General features: G+C 44.6%; 1 protein-coding gene across 5 annotated transcripts in view; it reads left to right on the top strand.

Annotated features, from left to right (window-relative positions):
- The window catches only part of MAPK10 (mitogen-activated protein kinase 10), a 239,289-nt gene that overhangs the window by 202,192 nt on the left and 12,682 nt on the right, over positions 1-24,415 (top strand). For all 5 annotated transcript variants that reach the window (XM_084760086.1, XM_084760087.1, XM_084760088.1 and 2 more), the window contains 2 exons: positions 19,613-19,676; positions 22,830-22,907. In XM_084760086.1, coding sequence (XP_084616212.1) covers positions 19,613-19,676; positions 22,830-22,907 — 142 coding nt within the window. The remainder of the gene's footprint in view (positions 1-19,612; positions 19,677-22,829; positions 22,908-24,415) is intronic.

Raw genomic sequence — 24,415 nt, 5'->3', positions numbered from 1 at the left:
TCTCCCACTGGGAGGAAGGAAGTGAAGGCTGCATGATTGGCATTTCCCCTGGTGAGCAAAATCAGAGGGCGAAAGCCTGCCTGTAAGATGGTTTCTGAATGATCGGTCCACCCACGCCAAACTCAGAAGACTACCCTTCCTGTTTGAAGGTTCCTGCCTCAGAACGCAGGCAGACACTTAAAATAGGAGTGAATACCATTCGTATTTTCTCTGCGCGCCCGAGAAGAAAGCAATTGCATCTGAAGTTTATCACACAGAGTTTACTAGCAACTCTCCAACAACAACCAAATATTCAGTAAACATAAACCACAGGCCTTAGGCTCTTTAAGGGTTGCCTGGATACGTTTCACAAATTTTATTATAGAAAAAAAAACACCCCATTTTACTAACATAAAAAAGAAAACTAATTTCTGTTACGTTGGCAGAAAATGCCTTAAAATTTTTACTAGAAGACTTCCCAGTGTTTCTCTCTGAGTATGACCTTGGGTAATGTCTTAGGGTTTTTCTTCTTCTTTTTTTTTTCCTTTTTTTTTTTATTAATTTATTCTTGTTACGTCTCAATGGTTATCCCATCCCTTGTATCCTCCCATTCTTCCCTCCCTCCCATTTTCCCCTTATTCCCCTCCCCTATGACTGTTCCTGAGGGGGATTACCTCCCCCTGTATATGCTCATAGGGTATCAAGTCTCTTCTTGGTAACCTGCTGTCCTTCCTCTGAGTGCCAATCAGGTCTCCCCCTCCAGGGGACATGGTCAAAGGTGAGGCACCAGAGTATGTGAGAAAGTCATATTCCACTCTTAGGGTTTTTCTGTTGCTTTAATGAAACATCATGACCACATCGACACTGCTGTTCATCACCAAAATATGTCAGGACAGGATTCTGGAGGCAGATGCTGGTGCAGAGGCCATGGAGGGGTGCTGCTTACTGGCTTGATCTCCATGATTTGCTCAGCTTGCTTTCTTATAGACCCAGGGCGCCAGCCCAGTGATGGCCCCACCCACCGTGAGCTGGGCCCTCCCCTTTCGATCACTAATGAAGACAATGGCCCACAGCTGGATCTGATGGAGACCTCCTCTCCACTGTGGATCCCTCCTATCAGATTACTCTAGCTTGTGTCGAGCTGACATAAGATTAGCCAGCACAACCGACCCCTTGTCAACTTGACACACAAAGACATCACTATGAAGCCATAACCTTGGCCTTGCTTATTGTCCCCAACACTACACACTAAAAGCATAAGTAACTTTGTAAGTCCCACAGTTTTTTTTTTTTTTACCAACTCAAATACATTAAAATTTCAGTCTCTTTAAAATACTCCAATATCTCTAAAATTCCAAAATTTGAAAATCAGTCTGTGTCCCAGTGTGGGTGCTGGTCACAGGTGGCCTTCTGTTTAGAAGACAGACAAAGCACTGCTGAGGGCTCAGCAAGGCAAGGCATTTTTATTTTCTTCTCTCTTTGTGGCATCACTTAAATTCTGGTTTTCAGACTGAATGTTCCTAAGAATTCTCTTAAGTATTATTTGTCCTGATCTCACGAAGCTTGTAAACTGGCTGCATCTCTCTCAGCTGTTCCCGCCATCTGTCCCCACGCAAGGCCCACCTCCTATGCTTTCTCATCACAAAGTACAGCATGGTATGAAAAACTCAGAGCGGTGACATGGCAAGATTATTTGAGAACTAGTTCAGCACCATCTGCCTGTCATGGAAGACCCTTTTAGTGCGGGGTTGAACCCTATGTAGTTAGAATGTATCCGCATTCAGGACGAAGTGGAGGAGAAACCTGAGTTATAACGAATGTGAATTGAATTCCATGTTTAATTATAGAAAGAGCACTTCATAGCTTGTAGAAGTTAAGGCAGTGTCTGTGGTTCCTAATATTTGCTGTTTGCAGATTTAAAAAAAATTTTTTCCCATCTGTTCAATGCTGATGTATCATCCTTTTAGCAGCAAAATGTGAGCAACTTACTAACTGCTTTTTAGAGCAACTGTAACTTCACCACATGCTGCCTTCCCAGGGCCTGGTTGTTAGAGGGAAGGTGTCTTGGAGTCACATTCTGATTGTTTTGATGCCTTGCACGATAGTGCCTGGCTTGTCACTATGTTTGTTGTAGGTGGACTCGGCCGCCTGCTCTCGGGGGCTCCTTACCCTCCATGAAAAGAGTGTGCACTTAAGACTTAGCTGGGCCATCCCTAATTTTAGAAAATTCTCCCACTAAAGAGAAAGATTCACCTAGACTTCAGTCTATGGGCATATACAGAATCTGTAGAACAAGTCAAACGCTGACACGGTGAGAGGCTCATTCTCGAAGACAGCCCTGAATTGTATACAAAACCGCACATGCTAAGGGTCCGCCCTAGGGTTTACCTCAAGGCCCACATCGTTGTCATTTGTAAGCGCTGGATTGAAGGGACACATGAGCTTTTTCCCAATATGGATGCTTATCTGTAGAAACCCTGGGCAGTTTTGCTATGTGACGCGTTTTCTTCGACTCTTCACTCTCAGATTCAATGCAGTTTTGCTGAATGATGAAAATTTTAGTATGATAACTTTCGTTTAAAAATATCTGTGTATACACATTCCTATCCTATGGCATACCCCATGACAAACACTCATTGCATCCCATGCCCACTAATCATGTCAAGTCCATGACACACAGATCTGGGAGAGGTCCCTGTTCTCAGGAGTGCACAGGCCAGCGCTGAGCTGTCCTACTGTGCAACGGTTCTTTGGATGAACTGGGGGTCTTTGAAAGTCGCTCTGAGGTCAAGTGGGCGTGCTCATGTGCCTATGGATTTCCAGGCTTACAGTTTATATTCTTCACAAGATTTCTGGAGTGACTTTACCCCAAGCCTAGTTATTTATTATTTATTTAAATTTATTTCTGACATGCAAGGGGTCAAACATGGGACCTTTTCTATGCTAGGGAGGAACTTTAGCACTGATATGAACCCCCAGACCCCAGATTTAGTTCTGGGGAAACAGCAAAGTATTGACCAAGTAGAGAAAGCTTATTTTAGGGTGCCTCAAAAGTGCTGATAATGCACTGTTAGTCCAGGCATAACCAGGGACAGTTGCGTACTTTTGTAAAACTACCTTATTCTCCTGATATAAATACATACTTGTAGTAAAAGTCACTTCCCTCTGTGAAGGTCTCACCATTTTAAGAAATGGAATGGAGTGTGGAAGTAACCGTTACATACACGACACTGGGCTTTCAGCGTTCACTGCTGTGGCTTCCTGAAACACTGTCACTGCTGTCACTGCTGTGGCTTCCTGAAACACTGGTGCTGCTGTCACTGCTGTGGCTTCCTGAAACACTGGTGTTGCTGTTAATTTAAAAGTACGGCCTAATAACGTTTATTATTATCAGGCTTATAATTATTACGATGCTATTATCCAACCTGCTTTTGCAACCAATAAAGACACAGACACCTGATAGATTTTAGAATAGATGTATTTCACCGGAGGCCTAGCCTCCACCCCGCGCCAAACTGGGCTTCCTCCCGTCCACAACCCCACAGTTCTTGCTGATGTTGTTCGTGTGGGCTCCTTCTCTCCATGTGGAACCTCGGAGTCCCCCCTCTGGGCCCACGTGACTCTCTCCTAAGCCATGGGGAGCCTCTTCCTTCCTCCTCCTCCAGTACTTGTCCTCCTTCCTCCCGAGACCCTTCTCTTCCCGCAGCCTGTGAGCTTTGGCCGCCTCTACCCAATTCTGCCCTGCCCAGGTTTAGGCCTTTTAATCAGCCAATATGGAATAATTTCTTAGGCAAGGTCACAAGCATTATGTTGAGATATGTGAGTGTCTGGTCGTAAGAGACAGCAAGCAGACCTCAGGGGGGGAAACAGTTAGCAATCGAATAAAAGCACCACGCCATGCTCCAACACACTAGATCTCTCTCTCTCTCTCTCTCTCTCTCTCTCTCTCTCTCTCTCTCTCTCTCTCTCCTTCTCTCCCCCTCTCCTCTCTCTCTCTCCCTTTCTCTCTCCCTGTATGCTCTAGGCAATTTTTACATGGTCTTTTTCTAAGAAATAGAAATCGACAGCCACTGCCTACCACTTAAGTAGCTATCTCTGTTGCTGGCTAGTGTCTCAGAGTTAAGTTGACAGCTGCCTTCGTGGCCATTGTAGAATGGATGGCGTGGCTTTCAGGAGAGTGGCAGGTTCAGCCTTCCTCAAGTCTTGCCACCAGGTTGTTTCCTCTACATAATGCCCTACATCCTTTGTAGGGTCTGTTTTTCCTTGTCATGTTCACCCCAGTGATTTCTGTTTGTTTCTGTCCCCTAAGGTATTGACCATATTGAGTGCTGCAACAGAAGGGTGGAATGAACAAACGCATGACGAAAGTTCCCATAAGGCTAAGTCTGTTTTGCCAGGCAGCAGACACCACAGGGTTAATCTGCCAACCTGGTCATGCTCTTCAGGATGAGATAGAATGGGACATTACATTCTAGGAGGGATTGGACAATAGAAACTCCAGTGATGCTGGAAAACAGTATGTGTGGTCACATGAAAACAGACGTTTATAAACACCAGGGGATGTTTGTGTTGACCCCGTAAGCATCAAATAAAAACTATGACGTCAGAATGCCCACAGAACTGCAGAAGGCTATAGCCCGGAGGTGTGCAGTTGAGAAGACTCAGTAAGAGGGAGGCTGGAGCGCTAAGTCCTGCTAACCTGCAGAGTCAGGAAAAAGGCTGGAGAGGGGTGTTTTTTCCATGTGTAGAGCCATAGCTTAGGCCCTGGGGCATCTGTTAGAAGTGAGAAGGTAGGATAGATTCATCCGACAATGAGGCAGAACACTGAAAAGGTTACACTTCCTTTTACAAGTCTATTAAAAGTTGATGGTCTTTCACAGAGTGTGCACTATAATAAAATTATTATGTTCTTTTTCTAATAGCAAGGCAGTCATAGGAATGATAAAAATTCCTCCCATAACGTGCTTCAGGCTTAATATGAGACTCCCAGGGTCCTTTATGAAGTATCAGGCCACGGTATCACATGAAAAGGTGGGGAACTCATTGTCCACACAGATACATTTTATCCCCAAAGGCTTCCTCAACCCCTCCTCTGTGCGTTATTCCAGGAAAGTGTGATTTGCTCTGTGTTTATATGCACTGTGAAAACAACCCCTCCTGTTGCCTCTTAATAAAAGGGAGGGACACAATAGGTGTGCCTCAGGAAGAGCTCTGGGAGGTGTCTTCCCTATTCTGTGTGGTGCTTTGCACCGGGTTGTGTGGCCAACCACTTTGGTGTCTTTGCTCTGTGACACGTGTGGTAGAGTGCGGTTTTCTCCGTGCAGCCATCAGCCACACTTCTCTGTCTGAGGCCGCGGCTCCTCGCGATTGCTGTGCGATCACAAATCAGACTCATTTCTGGCTGGAATTCATACAAAGCCCTCCACAGAACATTTTAAAACCATGAGTAGCTTCCCTGCAAGTGAAAGGCTTAGCTATGGTTTAAACTAAGAACGTGGTTTGTCATGAGTTAATTTTTAAAATGCTTGCACATATCCAGGCTTTTCCCAATCCAAGGCGATCTAGGCATGAGGGGGGAGAGCTAAGGAGCATAGAGTAGGAAATTACACTCCTAATGCAGGGAGAGGGTAAAACACCACAGAAACCTCGCAGGGCAAACAAGGAAAAGACCTGGGCTCAGGTCACATGACACCTATTAGTCATAGGCACCCCGAGGTTTGTATTACATTTTAATTATTATGCGCTGCCAGTAGTGGGCGCTATTTCTATTAACAAAACGAGAAGCATGGTGCTGCTCAGAGGCTTACAGTGTAGCTATTGTATATGTTGTATAGGTGAGTACTATTTATGTAACTACTGTATATGATGTGTAGGTAACTACTACCTATGTAACCACTGTCTGTAGTTACATCCATGAGGGCTTATAACCACCCCGGCGGCGGCGTCTATGGAAAGGGAAGCAGAAGCGCTGCAGAAGGGAGTAAAGGAAGGGCAACACTGGGGGACACTGATGAGCTGACCGCTGACATGGTGCAAGCCAGGGGAGGTGAGAGATGCGCTGGACACTTGGCGACCAGGGCAGGTCCTTCATAAGGCCGCCGAGCAACTGCGGCGATTTTAATCAGGGATTGAAATAACAGGGTTTATGTTTAAGCAAGGCATTTTCATTCCGATTTTACAGTGATTATTAGCAGGAGGACCAGTGTAAAAGCCAGGAAAGTGGTTGGTAAAAGAGATAGTGAGAAATGGACCCTAGCGCACTAGGGACGCAGAAAGGGTGAGATTCAGAGCCGGCCTCACCTTGATGCTCATCACTAAATCTCTACTGATGAAATCTCCTGTCTAATAAAGTTTTAAGGGAGATGTGTGAACGTGCTCAATTAACTTTGAAAAGGTGTGATGCGATTAGAGAGGTGCTTTTATGGGTGTAATTAAATATTTCAGACCCAGCTGTTTTAATCCATAAAACATAAGGGGAAGGAAAATGGCTTTTATTTCTGGCATGATAATTAAGAAGCCCACGTGGAGTTGATTTCTTTCTAAATTAGCCCTTCGACTATCTCACGACCGAGCGACATGGCATGGCTTGAAGAAAATCCACCGGAGATGAAATGCGAGTTTTGAAAGAAGAGGAACATGGGTATCGCTGCGTATTAGATTGCAGTTTGTTGATTGAGTTTGTTTTTCTCGAGGCTCAGCCCCCGGCCCCTTACTGTGATCCGCTTACTGGTCCATATTTAAGTGAGGATTTTTAGCGGTGCCCAGAGGGCACTATGGGTTCTAGTGGGCACATTATCAACCAGAAATCATGCCCACTTCAGGTGGTTCTGTGCTGCCGCAACCTCTCGCCGCCGCAGCTCCCTTTTCGAGGTCACACACCTTACCAGATCATTCTGACAGCAATGTGGAGATAAATATTTTATTGTAATCATTTATTATCATCTACTGATAATAAATAAATAATTATAATAAATAAATAAATAATTATAATAAAAAAAATAAATAATAAAACTGGGGATCCAGAAATATTAGTTGAGTTAGTTGTTATTTTTGAATTATTAGCGTATTAATTATTTTGTATAATTTCCCACTGATACTTCAATTCTCCATTACTTTAGCCACAAGACTTAGGTCAATCACTAGCTCTGGGCCATTGCTCTAGTTCTAGCCAACAACACTCTGCAGTGATTTCACGCAGACCTGCAGCTGAAAGCTAAGGTTGGGAGCCAAGAGCCATGTGGTTGTGTTATCACATCCTTTTAAACGTTGATTTCTCTTTACAGGGGGCAGTATTTTAATAATTGATGAGCTGAAGAAACTTAAAATTGCAGTATATTTAGCACAACAATACTGTTCACTTTTTGGCTAGTCACCTTCTGTGTTAATGTGGAGTGCAAATGGTTTCCTGCGTAGCACTCCAGAGATGCCCTTGTCTCTGATTAAAAGACTCCATGAATTCAGAACCCGGACCCATTCAGAGAAATCAGTGATGGAAGAAAAAAAAAAGATCCAGATTAAAAATAATTATGCACTTCAACTTGCTGAACATTTGGGAATTAAAGTGCTATTAAAGTTTAGATGAAATATAAAGATAGTAAAGTGTGTCCAAGCTAGTTTCTCAGAGTGCAGCTGCTAACTGGGGAACTGTAGCTCAGCGTCTCTGTAGATTTACATCCCAGGCTCTGTACTGATGCTTGCTGAGGAGAATGGTTCCCTGTCTTGGTGTCTCGGGGCTGGTGGGCTATTGGTTTGGGTATAGGTACAGAAACACGGAAGGTCCTCAGCCTCCTGCTAGCTTGCCTTTTGTTTTGTGCCTGCAGCAGAGGTGTAAGTGACGCGGGCTTCAGGCAGGCTCACTCAACAGTGTCTGTGTGCGGTGTGTTGATGCTCCCAAACATCTTTTTCTAGTTCCTCTCGTAGAGGCTGACACATTCTTTAGCAACAGGGTCGTCTGACTGACTGTCGCTTTTGTCGCTTTTCTGAACTGTAAACAAACGGAGTCTTTTTTTTTGTTTTGTTTTTTGAGACAGGGTTTCTCTGTGTAGCCTTGGCTGTCCTAGACTCACTTTGTAGACCAGGCTGGCCTCGAACTCACAGCGATCTGCCTGCCTCTGCCTCCTGAGCGTCTTTCCTGACATCTATCCACGCACCTTCATCACACCGCTAGACCCACAGTGCTCACACCTCTCTCCCAATTCTGCTCCTTCAAGTTCTTCCAGAACAGAGACCTGGCCTCTTTAGCTGCTTGCAGAGAAAGTGAAACCAGTGGTGGTAGGATTTGTAAATGTCACTCAAATTCGGCTCCCCTGTGCTGTGCCTAGTTAAGCCCTTCCCTGTTTTCCCATGCCCATTCGAGCCCTGTAAAAACTCCAGGACAGATGGATGTCCATCGGGAGTCTTGCTGTCCTGATGGAGCACTGTGGGTCACACAAACAGCGTCTCTCCCCTGGATCCAGTGCTGGGCCCTTGTCACAGCGCTACCTTCACACAGCTCCACTCCTGTCCTTGGTGACTGTGGGCAGGGTCCCTGGAGTTTTCCTTTTAAAATGTAAAATGAGGCATGTTATCTTGGGTATCTTCCAGAAACTTCTTACCATTTTTAATAATACAAATTCAAGCATTCATTAAACTTTATAGAACCTGAAGTCGGTGTTGCTCTGGATGGTGTCACAGCTGTGTCATAAGAAAGGTGGCTTGTATCGCCAACCATCAAGGAACTAGGAATCCACACACACTCGTAGACACCCATGAAGCTTCCACACAAAGTCCTTACGCTTGCACGTTCTGTTTTATTCTGCACATGTTTGGACACAATACTAATGAGCCTAATTATTTTTATGAACGGAATTTAGAAAGCACGTCTCTGCTCAATCTGACAGCGGTCTGCACTTGCGGCCATCTTTTCTGTGTTTGTGCTTTTCTAGTCTCTATCAGTATTCCGGCTCCTGGTGTTTCTCTGGCCATGGCAAGCCGGCTGTTGCTTTAAGGGTTTTATGTTGCAACTCCTTCTGGAACATTCTTCCTCCCTGATGTGCACGTGGCTCTCATCATTACCCCATTACTGTTTTCTTCTACGTCTCTTTCTCAAAGAACTCTGCTGTGACTGTCCTCCCTAGACAGCACCAGAGTGTGCTCTAGCCTGGACGTTGAGTGCCTCTGACTGCTACTTTGCATAATATACTTCTTTTATCATTGGTGGTGGTCGTTGTCACCATGACCCAGGTGCCTTGGATCTGGAAACCTGATAGGGCATTCAGGGAATGAAGAAATGACAGAACACAGACACGTGAACAGCAAAGTTAGGGGCGGTGGTGTGTGCGTGCACTCTCTGATGGATAGGCACCTACCTATCTGGGCACGGATGCCACCCAGAACCTTACTGTGTTTACCATGTACAGTGCAGGGGGAGGAGAGGTAAACTTGTCCCTATAGGTGTCTTGGCTGCATTTGCTGTGATGAAACACCATGACCAAAGCTGGGGAGAAAAGGGTTTATTTTGCTCCTGGTTCCATGTTAACAGTTCAGTCATCAAAAGCAGTGAGGACAGGAGCTTACACAGGGCAGGAACCTGGAGGCAGGAGCCGATGCAGAGGCCACAGAGGGGCGCTGCTTACTGGCTTGCTCCCCATGGCTTGCTCAGCCTGCTTTCTTTTTTTTCTCTAAAAATATATTTTATTAATTTATTCATATTACATCTTAATTGTTATCCCATCCCTTATATCCTCCCTCCCTCCCATTTTCCCCCTACTCCCCTCCCCTCTGACTCTGACTGAGGGGGACCTCCTCCCCCTGTATATGCTCATAGGGTATCAAGTCTCTTCTTGGTAACCTGCTATCCTTCTTCTGAGTGTCACTAGGCCTCCCCATCTAGGGGACGTAGTCAAATATGGGGCAGCAGAGTTTGTGTGAAAGTCAGACCCCACTCTCCACTCAACTGTGGAGAATATTCTGTCCACTGGCTAGATCTGGGTAGGGGTTCAAAGTTTACTGCACGTATTGTCCTTGGCTCGTGCCATAGTTTGAACAGGACCCGCGGGCCCAGATCAGCTTGGTTTCTTATAGAAGCCAGAATCACCAGCCCAGATGTGTTACCACCACAAATGGGTTGGGCCCCTCCTCATCAATCACTAATTAAGAAAACACCCTACAGCTGGATCTTCTGGAGTCCGTTTCCCAATCGAGGCTCCCTCCACTCCCAATAACTGTGGCTGGTGTCAAGTTGACATACTCCTAGCCATCTTAGTAGGCAGGCATTTTCAAGCTGTAAACCTCAGGGAGGGGAAGCCGGTTATTGTAGACACTGGTCAGTTGTTTGCACTTGGACTAGTGAGGAAGGCTTTGCTGTCCTGCAGAGCCTCACCTGGGGAAGACTTTGCCGTTCCCACGGGGCTGAGGCATCCGTGTCCTTGACGTGGCCATGTTGGTGTCGACACTACACGTTCACTCAGACTTTCCCTCACTCAGGGCTTCCTCTCCCCCTACAGCTAATCCTATACACAGAATTAAAAACCAACAAAGAGAAATGGGGCTGACCACTTGGGACGTTGCTCAAGTATTTAAAACACAGTTTGGATCTCAGTAGTCAGATAAGAAATATTTGTTGAAATGAATAGTTTTTGGTAACTGTAAGGCCAGAGGCTCATGGATCTTAACAGATGTTGAGCCTCAACAAAAATTTTGTAGCTCATATGTACACAAGTAAAGCTGGGCTCTCTTTGTATGTTCATTACATGGAATGTTGAACCAGCACCACTGATTTAGTTTTGCTAATTGACAGGCTTTTCCCCCAAGTTCGAATGTATCCGTCCTGAGCACAGTAATTGTTCCCACTTGTTGAATTCTACGTGATGTACAGAGCTACACACCAGTGAAGAAAGCTAAACAGAGGGACCACCATTTCCCTCTGTTATTTGCACCATAGGACACTGAGGAGCAGTAAGTGTTGAGTGATACACAGTTCAGGTTTTTAATGCGATATAATGGAATTGCACAGAAAAACACCCAGTTTAGCAGTGTGTGTTAGAGAAGGCTCCTTGGAGGGACGGATCTCTAAATAGAACCATGAAGGATAAGGGAGGGATTGAGTAGACAGGCAGAATTCAGGACATGTACACTCATTTCAAGATTAAAAAAAAAAAAAAAAGGAGGTTGGAAGAATTCACATTAACTGGGTGAAGAAAGGCGAGAAAGTAGGTTGGGTCTGGAAGCAGGAACCAGAAAAGGAAGTGCTGCTGTGGACCCTACAACCTCTCCCAGGTGGAAAGGAAGCATAGCTCCGGAAGCTGGAGAGGCTCTTTGTATTATAAACTTCCAACAAGTCATTCTCTTTCCAAAGCAGAACGTCAGTAGAGGAGAGACAGGAGGAAGGCAAGAAGACAGAGCTGTAGTAACAGGTCAGAAGCAATGAATCTGAAGGTGGACATAGAAAGGCATGTCAGGAGATGCTTACAAACTCACCGTGTGTCTGAGTTACTTTCCTCTTGCTGAGATAAAACACCAAGGCAGCGAGGTGTGGTGGCACATGCCTGTAATCCCAGTACTAGGGAGGCAGAGGCAGGCGGATCTCTAAGTTTGAGGCCAGCCTGAGCTACACGGTGAGTTCCGAGGCAGCCAGAGCTGTCTGAAAAACACTGCCTCTAAAAGCCAAACTAACCAAACCAAACCAACCTAACCCAGCCCGAACCAAGACACCAAGGCAACTTCACAGAAGAAAGAGCTTATTGAGGCTTACAGATCCGGAGCGAGCAGAGCTCGTCAACCGCGTGCTGGGGAGCATGGCAGCTGGCAGGCATGGCCCTGGAGCAGCGGCTGGGGGCGCAATTCTGGGCCCACAAATAGGAAGCAAGGATCGTACTGGAGGTGGCAAGAGTCCTTTGAACCCTCATAACTCACCCCTGCCGACACGCCTTCTCCAGTAAAAGGCTGTATCCCCTCCCGCTCCCCCCTACCCCTACCAATCTTTCCCAAATAGTTGTAACCAGCTGGGGACCAAGTATTCAAGCGTGACTCTATGAGGGTCATCCTCCTTCAAACCACCAACTCTGTGATTCCGTGGAACAGAGGGGCGCCAGGACCCTATGCCCACCTCTTACTTAGTAGGAAAACAAGTTCTGCCCTTTGCCTATATAATGGGACTCTTTGGGTCTGAACTCTGTGTACTAACCCACATGAGTTGTAAACAATTAGACTGAAATTCTGGGGATAGGAATTCCAGGATGGCTAACATGTAGCAGTTGCTTCATCTGTCCGTGTGACTTGAACAAAGAGCTGGTGGTGCGGGCAAGTGTGGGTGGCGGTACAAGAACCAGCGCCATTCCGGGAAAAGAAATGAGAAAACTTTAATGGAGCAGGAAAGACGATCTCCATTTCTAAGACGTAGTCAAACTATTTTTTTTTTTTTTTTTTTTTTTTTTTTGGTTTTTTGAGACAGGGTCTCTGTGTAGCCTTGGCTGTCCTAGCTCGCTTTGTAGACCAGCCTGACCTTGAACTCACTTTTTGATAGTAAAATCTCATAAATTTCTAAGCTGCCTCTGGGAAAACTACAGAATGAAAAGTAGGGAAAGCAGATCTTGGCTTCACTCAAACTTGTAGAGCATTGTCTCATGAAGCTGTCTAATTACACTCAGTTTACACAATATTTACAATGCACCTTGCCGGTGTCTGGAGGGTGCCCTGGTCACTCAGTGCTGTGACATCTCCTAGCAACGAACATTTGTTTTTCCTCTGTAAGTAACCCTTTAGGAGATGCAGTGTCCCTCCAGGGGCCTTCTCAACAGACGTTTGCTGGTGTATCTGGCAGTGAGCATGTAGAGTTAGTTTTCTCTTTAGTAAAGCAAGGTGTAAAATTATTTCGTTGCAAACCAAGTGGCTTGTATAAGGCCATTTGAGCATGCTCGCTGGCCGTAGTGGTCTGAGCCCCACACTAAGTCCACCTCTCCTTTCGGGGAATCTGTGATTGAGTGACTCAGAGGTCCCCTTATAGATCTCCTGTTCAGGGATCCTCCGGACCTTTCAAATGTACCGAAAGCATTTCAGTCTATCAAGACACCCAGTCTGCTGAAGGTTGCCGTGGTTTTTCCTCAGCATCCCTGTACCTGAAGGCTGCCTGGGCGAGGGACAGAACTTGGTTTTATTACTGTATAAGAGATGAGAACAGTGTTATGAATCTTAGTTGTGCAATTTTACCATTCGGTGAATTTGTGAGTGTTCCTCACTTTAGAGCAATTTCAGAAGACCCTCTGGCCTGGGCGCCGGGCACTGGGCGCTGGGCACTGGTGTTTTCCACACTCCCAGATGATCTGAATGCATGGTCATGACTGACAAAGCTTGTATAAGAACTATCTGATGAGAATGATGAAAAGCCAGTGTTTTCCCCTTGCTGTGCTCTCTTCTCTCCAACCATAAGGTGGCAGCAGCATAGTACAATGCCTATGCTGATGCTCCCCTCAAGTAGACAGGAAGCTGGGACTAACAGCATTTGGAGGCCCCATCCAGCTGAAGATAGCTTTACCCTTTTCCCGTAGCACTCTATGTCAGCTTGCCTAATAAAACTTTATCTAATATGTATTTATTTTGACAAGTTAAATGGAGAGGAACCATATCATAAACCAGAGTTGGTGAAAGGACAAAAATACAAAGCAGTTGATATTCCAATAAATGTGGGTTAAATGTTGCCCCCTCTGATGGCTGACAGATGTTTGATCTTCCTGTTTCACACGTGCCTGGGTGGAAGGGTTGGTGGAAAGGCTAATGAGACACTCACTGTGTGAGACTCAGCTTGTTGCAAATGCTCACAGGGTGATGAAGATGTGGAGGGGAAAACGATGACAGAGTCAGTTACAGAAAGCCCAAAGAAGCCAGGTGCCGTGGCGCACGCCTGTAATCCCAGCACTCGGGAGGCAGAGGCAGGCGGATCTTTTGTGAGTTCAAGGTCAGCCTGGTCTACAAAGAGAGTCCAGGACAGCCAAGGCTACACAGAGAAACCCTGTCTTGAAAAACCAAATAAACACACAAGCAAACAAATGAACTACAAAAATAAAACTCCCTGAAATTTTGTTTGTTTTTTTTACATTTTTTAAATAGCCAAATGTCCAATGTCTGTGCTTTTGTAAAATTAGTGATTTATTTCAGTTTTTGGAGATTTGTTTTATAGGAAGAATATTTTTAAAATGTGGTATTAGCTGGAGGAAGGGATGAAAACATGGAAGCACATGTGATTTACTGCTGCCTATGACTTAATGTGTCTATTTTTTTTTCTGACCACGAAGAGAAAGTTTAAAACTGTTTTGTCCACTATAAATTTCAACCATCCTTCAAGTGTTAATCTTGTACGAATAAATTACATTTAAAGTTAGATACTTCCTTGAATATGTTTGGCAATCTAATTCTGTATTTAAAATACCTTTCATGATTCAAATCTCTTAATAAGACATTCATTTTTGGCAATAATCAGACTAACCAAGCTTAGTAAGAGAACAGGCAAAGCATGTTTCAGTTTAGTAGGATGTTATTTACTTTGAGTTAACTCTTGAGTTAATAGAGAATGTGCACACCAGATCATGGTGCTATAAATCTTCCACTGAAGTGCTCCGAAAGACAGCAGTACAGAGAGACGGAGAAGCTGGATGAGGAGAGGAGGCAGAAGGTGAGCACCAAGGGGTAGACGGTCACTGTTCGGGTCGGAACGTGACCAGCACAGAATAAAATGTCAACCCAAAGCTCCCAAAATAGATAAAAGGGACAACTTCATTCAGCTTGGGTTTTCTTTTTTTTTAAATATATTTTATTAATTTATTCATATTACATCTCAATTGTTATCCCATCCCTTGTATCCTCCATTCCTCCCTCCCTCCCATTTTCCCCTTACTCCCCTCCCCTATGACTGTGACTGAGGGGGACCTCCTCCCCTTGTATATGCTCATAGGGTATCAAGTCTCTTCTTGGTAGCCTGCTATCCTTCCTCTGAGGGCCACCAGGCCTCCCCATCCAGAGGACGTGGTCAAATATGGGGCACCAGAGCCAATGGACAGGACAGCTTGGGTTTTCTTGTTCCTGTTTCTCATCTGGTCGGAGAGTCAGTGTACAAGTATGGATGTTCAAGATTCTTTGGCAGAAAGCATTTAGGAATCTTAAGTGTTGACTGGTCTGTGACAGTTTCCAGATATAATCACATATGTGAACTAACAGACCGTTGGAGCTGATGGAGTCACAGGCTCAAAGTTGTCTTTACTTAAAATATTTTCTAAGTGTTAAGTTATCCAATTTAGTATTTCTGGGATTCACTCACATCTGTATTTTCCTGCGAGAAACTGTTAAGTTTATCCGTAGCTTTGTCCTAATTATCTTTCTGATCATGAAAGAAGTTGAGGTTTCTTTTTTCCTCTTCACATTTCTGCATTTTTGGGTTGCAGATTGACTCTTGGTGACATAGATACTCAACAAAGTGTCTTCTGTAACTTACATGGAGCTTCAAGCAGTGCTATCCTGAGGACTAAGGGTAGAATGGACTGACACACGGAGCTCATGAGAAACGTTTTAATTAAATATATGGCATACAATTAGGAGAAAGCTACAGCTTGTAGTGATCAAGTAGAGGATGAAAAGTTAGTGTTTGGAAAGAGTTCCCTTCGTTAAGAAATGGCTCTCTCCAGCAAGCACGCCACAGAAGGACAGCTGGTGCTGTACCCCTCAACCTGTGATGCGTGTGGAGACCTGCACTTTTCTACACATTGTCTTCCAAGAGCCAAATCTTACCTTCTTTAAAAAAAAAAAAGTTTATTTTTATTCCTGTGTCTGTGTGAATGCTGGGCATGTGTTTGGCTGTCTACTGGGGCCTGGATGCTGGATGTGTGTTTGTGGCTGTCTACCGGGGCCAGGGAGGTGGAGTAGCAGGTGATTTGTGAGCCACCTGGTGTCGTGTTGGGGACTGAACTTGATGCCTTTAAAAGAGCAAGAACCTCTGATTCAGCCATCTCTCCAACACTGAGTTTTACATCCTGGAAAGTTGAAAACTTGGAAGAAAATGCTGACATTGTCATCTTGAAGGAGCAAAACTTATAGCTTGCAACAGCTTAATCCCGAGTTGTGGAAAAAACAACGAAATGCAAATAATTTATCTTTAATTTGTCATGCAGTTATGCACTTCCGATCTCCAACACAGCTTCTGCAGCATCCAGTTCATCCCCCAGTGCATCACGCTGAACAGAGGGAAGGGATGGAAGTTTACTAGTGACTGAGAAGGCAGTGAGCTGACATGGTCATCACAGTGACAGTGTGTGCTCTTTTAAAATATGATTTATTTTAGAATAGACTCCATTCGGTCTGGATAATTCTTTACATTTGGATCTTAATAGAAATTATGCCATTAACTAGTCATGTAGCCTTAAGTTGTATTTTTGACATTTTACTGTAGTTTCTTGAGCCTGTGGATTGTTGAGGTGGATATACATAGGCAGCCTAGAAAAGTATGGCGTCTCAGGAAGTAAAGGTGCTTTGTCCTAGAAAGGTAATAATGGTCTCCATTCATTAACCTCCCAAGGAGAATTGAAGCACGTGTGCGACAACTACACCTGTATGTTTATCCTTGTTCACACCTGTCCCCTTTCCTTTCTGTCAAATATACCATCAATATTGGCGCTGAAGAGATTTCATCATATTTTCAAGCATTTTGGATACTGTCTCATATTTAATAAGATCCTTCTGCTCAAAGTAGCGGTTTTGAAGAATGGAAAACTCTAGGCGTGAGCTCATTGAGTCTGGCACTCAAACTTTTCAATTTGGAAACCTCATTTTTAAAAAAGCACAGTTTGGCACATGTTTATCAGTCTTATTTTCTTGTCTCATTGATAGGATAAAATAATCTGACAGAAGCCACTGAGCTGGTTATTTTGGCTTCTAGTTCAAGGGTGACGTCCATCATAGAAGGAGCCTGGAGAAGCCTGTGACATTATATGCACCCCCAGCAACAGGAATAAGTGGACACATGCTAACAGTCAGCTTTCTTTCTTTATTTGATACAGGCCAGGATCCCCTGCCTGGGGGGGATGGCCCTACACACAATTAAGATGGGTCTTCTTGCTCAAATAATTCCCTACAGACATGTAAAGATGACCATCACTCCAGGTGATGCTACATCCTGTCAGGGTGACAGTTAATGCCAACATCATGCAGCCTGAGATTTTTACTGAATAAGTGATTCTAATGGGTTAATAAAGACATGATATTATTTACTGATTCACAGTGTAGGTGTAATTCTGTATGACCACCCATGTTTCTTTACCATTATATATATTCGCCTACCAGCAATAAACCCTTGCCAGTTACTAAGGTAGGGAAAGAGAATAACTCCCTTACCAACCACCAAGCATTCCCTGCTCTAGTGAAGGCAGGGCTGTTATGGAGCAGCACTCGATGACACGCGCTTCCTAAGCACCTGTGTAGTATATGAGCTTGCATGCTGTGACATTCCTGTCCTGAGATTATCAGCCAAGAACTGTTTTATACTGTCATTTAGGTGACGTGTTTATGGGAAGGTACCCTTCCACGTAGGCAACATTTGTTTCCTCTCTTCAAGAAAACCTTAAATCAAAACAAAAATCCAAGCTTTCTTTCTCTCTTTTTTTCTTTTTCTTTTTCTTTTTTGGTAACAGGATTCATGTGTCAGCATGGTAACCATGAACACAAAAGTGCTGAAAACATCCCTCTTGATTTATTACAAGCAAAAACGCCTGCCTTAGCCTTTGCTCCTCTTTGTAGTTTGTGGTTAGAGTCTTTGTACTTAATGCTTTGGACACACCAGAAGCACCAGCAGCATCTGCATGCCGAAGCTCCAAGAAAAGCCTCCTCAAAAAAAAAAAAAAAAAAAAAAAAAAGGCTTTGTTGCAGAAAATGGCACTTTGTGAACTTTGGCAGGAATTATACTCTTAAGTCATGTTCAATTTTGGAACTCAAATGGAAAAACCTCGCCTGTGGGAAAGCCAGTCGCACAGCATCTTGAGCTCGGTCTCTGCCAGGGACTAGTTAAGGTCTCTTGTCAGAGGACTAAGATGCCGGGGAAGCAGCCTCTGATGGCTTCTGCGCATTCTTGCTGGCATTCTGCGCAGTGACCTGACCCAAGGCAGCCTCAGACAGTCTCAGGGAGTGGCGCGGCAGCCAGCCTGCCACGTGTGGCAAAAGAGCTCTTCAAATTCAGACTCTGCTTGGCTTAGCTTACTTTAAGGACAATTTCATAAATATTTTTTTAAAAATAGCTCCCAATTTAACCCATTTTCTCACTAAATATATGCATTCCTTTTATTTGTAAGTCCTTTACAGTTTGTGGAAGGAGGTCCTTCTGCAGTGAGTCTCATTGCAGTGACTGACTAGACCCTCGGCTTTACACGGTCAGTGTTTAGGGGTTCTCCTTAGGGCTGTGGGGTGGAGCCCAGGCCTCTCTTGCTTCCCTGTTAGTGTGCTGACCACTGAGCAGCACTGTTCTGTAAAGTGTATCCGAATACCAAAAGTAGCAGAGTTGTTAAATCCACTTGCCCCAGCAGCACTCAGGCGTAGGTGAATCTTCCTTATAAGGGCACCTTTCTTCTTTTTCTTTTAAAACCTGTGTTCTCACAGGTGTGAGTTTCCTCTGATTGGGTAAGTCTTTTAGTTTTAGAGTATTGGACAAGAGTGGGTTCTAGGCTTCCTCATCTCATGGTAACTGAACCGCTGTAACTGTAACTAACTGTGACTATAGTTGTAATTGTAACTGTAACTGTAATTATAATTCTGCCTGTACTGGTCAGTCCCTTTTGCTCTACTTCCTCCACCTTATGATGATGTGCTCGCCCCAGGTTTGCTTGTCTTTCTGTGTCATGTCACTTAAAGTTGGAGCTCTCTAACTAATACGGGAGATTTCCCTGAGGCCATATATTAGGAGCAAGAGGTCAGACAGTGCTCATGAGAGCTGCTGTCCTAGGAAGCCTGTGGATTTGTGGAGACCTGCCTGTCATGTTTGAACTCCCTACAAGAAGGGCAGTGGAGACTGTCTTTAAGCAGGCTGAGGTCTCTGAGCTCAGACAGCGCAATCCAAGGGACGCTCAGGGCCTCCAGGTGACCCCCTTTTAAGTGAACTAGAAACTGTTTCTGCCTGGAGGGGAATGGCTGAAGCTATTTCAACATAGGGTACTAGGGTGTCTATAGCACGTTACAATGTTTTAAGAAAAATAAAAGGTTAATTTAATATAAATCCCTCTTTGCAGTGGGACCTCATGCTATGTTTTAGAGTCTCCTGAACAGGTTGTGATGTGGGAGAGTTTTGGTACAGGCCCCGTGAGCAGAGCACATTGATTCTGGGTCTTGGAAAGCAGGTGTGCAGTCCGGACACTTGTCCCTCTGCGGAGATTCTGAAGAGAAAGGCCCTGAGGCTTCAGAGTGTGAGTTCAGCTGTCTCATTAGTGAGCAGTATATGAGTAAGTCTTCCACAAGACTTGGGGGGGGGGGAATTTTCACCGTTGAGCTATGGTAATCACCCCCAAACTTAATAAGGTTGTGGTCACCACCACTAGGACCAATGAATGGCAAGGCACTTCCATGAGTTATGAGGGCACAGTAGTGTTTGGATTGAGTGTCATTTTAAAAAATGTTTGCTTCTGTCCTGCAGCCTCCTCCTCAGATATATGACAAACAGTTGGACGAACGGGAACACACCATTGAAGAATGGAAAGGTGAGCGCTGTGCTGGTATGTGCTCCCTGCCTCACCGGAACCCAGAGTTCAGAAACCACCCTACTTAACGCTGTATATTCGATACGAAGAGAGTATGTGCAGCTTCCTCTCCTGCGGCACTTTATTAAAACGTGACTTTTCAAGGGCTTTCTATGGAGCTGGTGTTCCTGCCTAGTCTATACAAAGTATGAGTTTATTCTCCAGCGATGCAATCAAGAAACGAAATACAGATGGGAAATTGATCATTTTGAAATTTCCTAAATCTTATCTGCATCCCATGTTAATAGAAACATTGTATTTGCTTAAAAGTAAAAAGAGTTAATTATGGACACCTTTCTAAAATACTGTTGATTGGCAAAAAATGTTTGTCATGGGGTCAAGCTTCATTTGAATACTTTAAAACTAAATTACTATGTTGGTATCTAAAATTAAAATTAAGTTTGAGGGCTAGACTGATGGATCAGCGGACAGAGTCCTAATCTCATTAATCCTTGAGCCACATGTGGAAGGAAAGAACCTTCTCTAGGTTTCCCCTGACCCCGCCTCCCCTCTCCTAAGTAAACAAAATGTAATTTAAAATCAAGTTTGAAATACACGTAATGCTTTAAAAATTAAATATAGCTAACATGGGAATTGATTTGCAAAACCTACAAGGTTGGAGAGTTTAAGTAGAATATATGGGAATGAAAGAGGCTCATCCCTCCCCTGAGTGAAATAAATCCGTGCGCACACCCATCCATGAGCACATCCATCGGTAAGCACAGCAAAACTTCTCCAAACCCATACAGTAGCTTCCGGGTTATATCCAAGCTCAAACGAAATAGAAAAGTGAGTTAAACCTACAAAGAATGGTTGAACAAATGTAACTGTAGCTCAGCATCCAGTGGGTGGGTGGCCTGGATTCCATGTCTGGTGGGCTGGTCCAGGCTCTGCTTGCTTCCTAATGAGAACAGAGGGCCTTTAAGATCAAAGGTCTCTGTTTCTGTCTCAGGGGCGGCTTAGAGCACTCAGGTGGAGGGTACCCCCCTCCCCTCTCCCCCCTCCCCCCTCCCCCCTCCCCCCTCCCCCTCCCCCTGACCCCCTTGGGCTAGGCTGGAGTGTGGAAAGTGTTTTCCACTGTGTGTTACATACAGTTTAGCTCTTGTAGATGCCGGGAGCCAGCCTGAAGGCAGGTCTGGGAAGCGCTTTGCTGCCAGTCAGCACTGAGCTTTTGGAGATGGAGCAGGCTTCAGCAGTCAAGCCCTGGGTGCCCAGCGGCGATTCTCGCCAGGAAGGATGGGAACCCTTCACCAGAATAAATGGTCATGGTGGAGGAACAGAGAGAGGCAGACAGAGAGAGAGAGAGAGAGAGAGAGAGAGAGAGAGAGAGAGAGAGAGAGAATGTATAGACCTTGGGCAGTTGAAGGAGTTTCTGTATTTGATTAGCTGGAGTTAGATCTACATGTAACAGCCCTAGCATAAGATGGGGGTGGGGTGGGGGCAGTGGAAACAGTACTTAATTATCCTACGAGTGGGGGAAGATCTCCAGGAAAAGTCAAAGGTCATTGGTTGAAAGCCAAGACACCAAGATATCTTATTAGCATCGGGTGGGTATCTCCAGGAATCCCCAGGTGCTTGCTGAATAGATTCTACCAGGAAAGGGTCAGGCCTGTAATCTTCCCTGAGGGTTATGTGACACTCCTTTAGGGGATCTGTGGGGTCCCCAGATCAGGCAAAGAGAGAACCCCACTGAGAAAGGAAGTCTATCCTAACAGATCAAGCTCAGCTGGCTGTCAGGAAACGAGGGGCTTGGACTTTAAAGAGCAGGATTCCACATATAATCAACTACAGAGAGGGACACATTCAAGGACTCCAATACAGATGGTGTCACATGATGCAATTAAAAATGAGCAGGGACATAAAAGGAAGGAAAATTTTGAGTGACTTTTAAATAATTCATCATGCAAGTTGGGAAGAGGCAAATACCAGATGGAGGATACAGGGAGAAACCCAATGTTAGAAACAAGCAAAGGATGTTATGAAGGGGTTCCACTGGTCCAAGGACCATGTTGGTGAGCACGGGAAAAGAAGCCCACGCAAGGGCATCAGGAAAAACTGACGGCAAGTGATGGGTGCACAGGGTTGCCTTGACCTAAGTGAAAACACAGAGACACTTCTGGGGCTCGTGACCTATCAGTGAGAAGGGGCAGCCAATGAAGGAGGGGGAGAGGTGCACTGCACTGGAGGAGGAAGCATCTGTGGAGAATGGTGATATAGAAAGGATGGGTAGATTTTTAGCTAAATCTGGCAGCATAAAAGAGCTAGAGATCTCCAGGCTAATCTGTGGCAACAAGAAAAAGATGGCTGCTAATCTAGGGATGAACACATCTTTTTAAGCCTTGGGTTTCTGTTGTGCTTGGGTTTACAAGTCCCGGATACAAGTCTGGAAGGAAGATGGTCTTAGAGACAGAAGGTGTAAGAATTGCTTACAATGTAAAGTTCATAAAATGTGCATGTAGAAAATCAGTAGAGAAGGAAATAAAAGCATCCAAAACCAACCAAACAAACAAACAAAAAACCCCACACAGTCCAAGGGATGGGTAATTTCCTAACACACATGAGACCCTGGGTATGAACTCCAGTACTGAAAAAACTAACCAACAAGACAGGTGAATAAGCAATCCTTAATTGAGCTCAGCATGGTGGTGCATGTCTTTAATCCCAGCACTTGGGAGGCAGAGGCAGGCGGATCTCTGTGAGTTTGAGGCCAGCCAGGTCTACATAGCAAGTCCAGGACAGCCAAGGCTACACAGAGAAACCCTGTCTCGAAAAACAAAACAAAACAAAACAAAACAAAAAAACAACAAAAACAAAAAATCTTTAATTGACAGCATGAGAGTATACTCCGAAGTCCATTACAATCAATTCAGGAAACATTTATTTATTTTTAAATATTCGTTTACTTAACTGCTTTATGGAGGACCTGCTTTGCTAAGCTTTGTGCTGAGAGCAAGGAAATATAGAAATTGAAGGTTAAAAATCCTTAGTGATTTAATAATCTACTCAACGCCATGAAGATGTTGCTTGTCATTAGTGAGTGCATCTGTTTGTAGATTAAGGAAATCTTTGCTCTTGCTCTTCTGTTTTAATAATATGGACAATTATTTCTTACAGAACTTATCTACAAAGAAGTAATGAACTCAGAAGAAAAGACTAAAAATGGCGTAGTAAAAGGGCAGCCCTCTCCTTCAGGTACCCACTCTCCGTGAATAACCAAGAAGCCAGTACTCGTGCGTCTTCCTGGTCTCTGAGGGGTGTTGTCATGCATATCATTGCCCACACAGCCTGGGGACAGATGTCACAGCCTGGGGACAGATGTCACAGCCTGGGGACAGATGTCAAAGCCTGGGGACAGATGTCAAAGCCTGGGGACAGATATCACAGGACCATTTCCCTAGATTACAATCTTGGTTTGTTTTTGTTTCTGTTTTTGCTTTTCTTTTGAGATCTTGCATCCATTCTGGTGATTTTGATTCTAATATGCCAGTACAGTGTTGTTGCTTTAAAAAATACACTACTTTAATTTTTGAGATTATAATATAATTACAGTATTTCTCCCTTTTACTCCCTCCCTCTGAGCACTTTCATATAACCCTCATTGCTCTCTTTCAAATTCATGACTTATTTTTTCATTAACTATTATTATACGCCCCTCTCTCTCTATATATAGTGTGGCTTTTATGTACTTGTTCGGGGCTGACCATTTGGGGTTGGATAACCAATCAGTGTGCTCTTCCCTGGGGAAGACGATTTCTGCCTCTCACTCCGCATTCCCTAGTTGTCTGCAGTTCTTTGTGTAGGGCTGTGGCCCCCATAATTCCTGCTTTATGCACGCTTAGCATATTAGCACCGTAAGGATCATGCCGTGGTCTGCTGACGTCTGGAACATATCTGGGGTTCTGTAGACCACAGCTACAGTGGCTGTTGAGCTCCTCGGTAGCTGATTTCTGGAAAGACACTTCCCCGGTTGGCCCTGTGTGAACAGAGCACCACAGACCTTCCTTCTTTCTCCAGGGACAGTCTTCAAGTGAGTTTATGGTGCTACAGTTCAGCTGCTGGGAGAGGTGGTGTCTGGCTGTTTGCTGCATCACTCTCAAGCAAACCTAAAGTGCTTCGCTTCCTTTACATGTCACTAAGCCCTCTATGTACACGTTTCAACTCAGGTCTTTTCTGGCCAAAATACATAGTTAAAACACTGTCGCTGAACTTTTGCTCCTGAGTGTCACTTTAAACCTTGCTGCAAGCATCCAGTAAGATCCATGGCACAGTGTAAAGGCTAACCTATCTTGGCATTTGGAAGGCAAATTACTTTCTATTCTTCATTCACAGTCTCAAGACATAGAGGGAAAAAAAACAACAAATTATTTGTGAGACTGTTAATTCAAATATCCTCAAGTCAAAATTCTGACAAAGTCTTTGTGCCCATCAGAAACCTCGTATTTACTTCCTTCGTTTCTGCCAACATCCCACGCTTCTGAGCCCTGCTTACAGTGTTCTACTTCTTACCAAGCCTGTGTCACCAGACATTTCCAAATGCCTCTGGCAAGCCCACAAGCTCAGGCTTTGCAGCTACCTCCTGTATTAGAGAGTGGAGCTTGTTAACTGGCCACTTCAGAGTGGGTGCTCAGCCCTGCATGACGACTCACAGCCGGGGTGCAGAGAAGGTGCCCGTTTCTCTGCTTTTCCATACGTCCCTTTTA

Source organism: Acomys minous (assembly GCF_964271855.1).
Source record: "Acomys minous genome assembly, chromosome: 15".
NCBI classification, from domain to species: domain Eukaryota; kingdom Metazoa; phylum Chordata; class Mammalia; order Rodentia; family Muridae; genus Acomys; species Acomys minous.
This window is presented reverse-complemented; position numbering and strand designations above follow the sequence as displayed.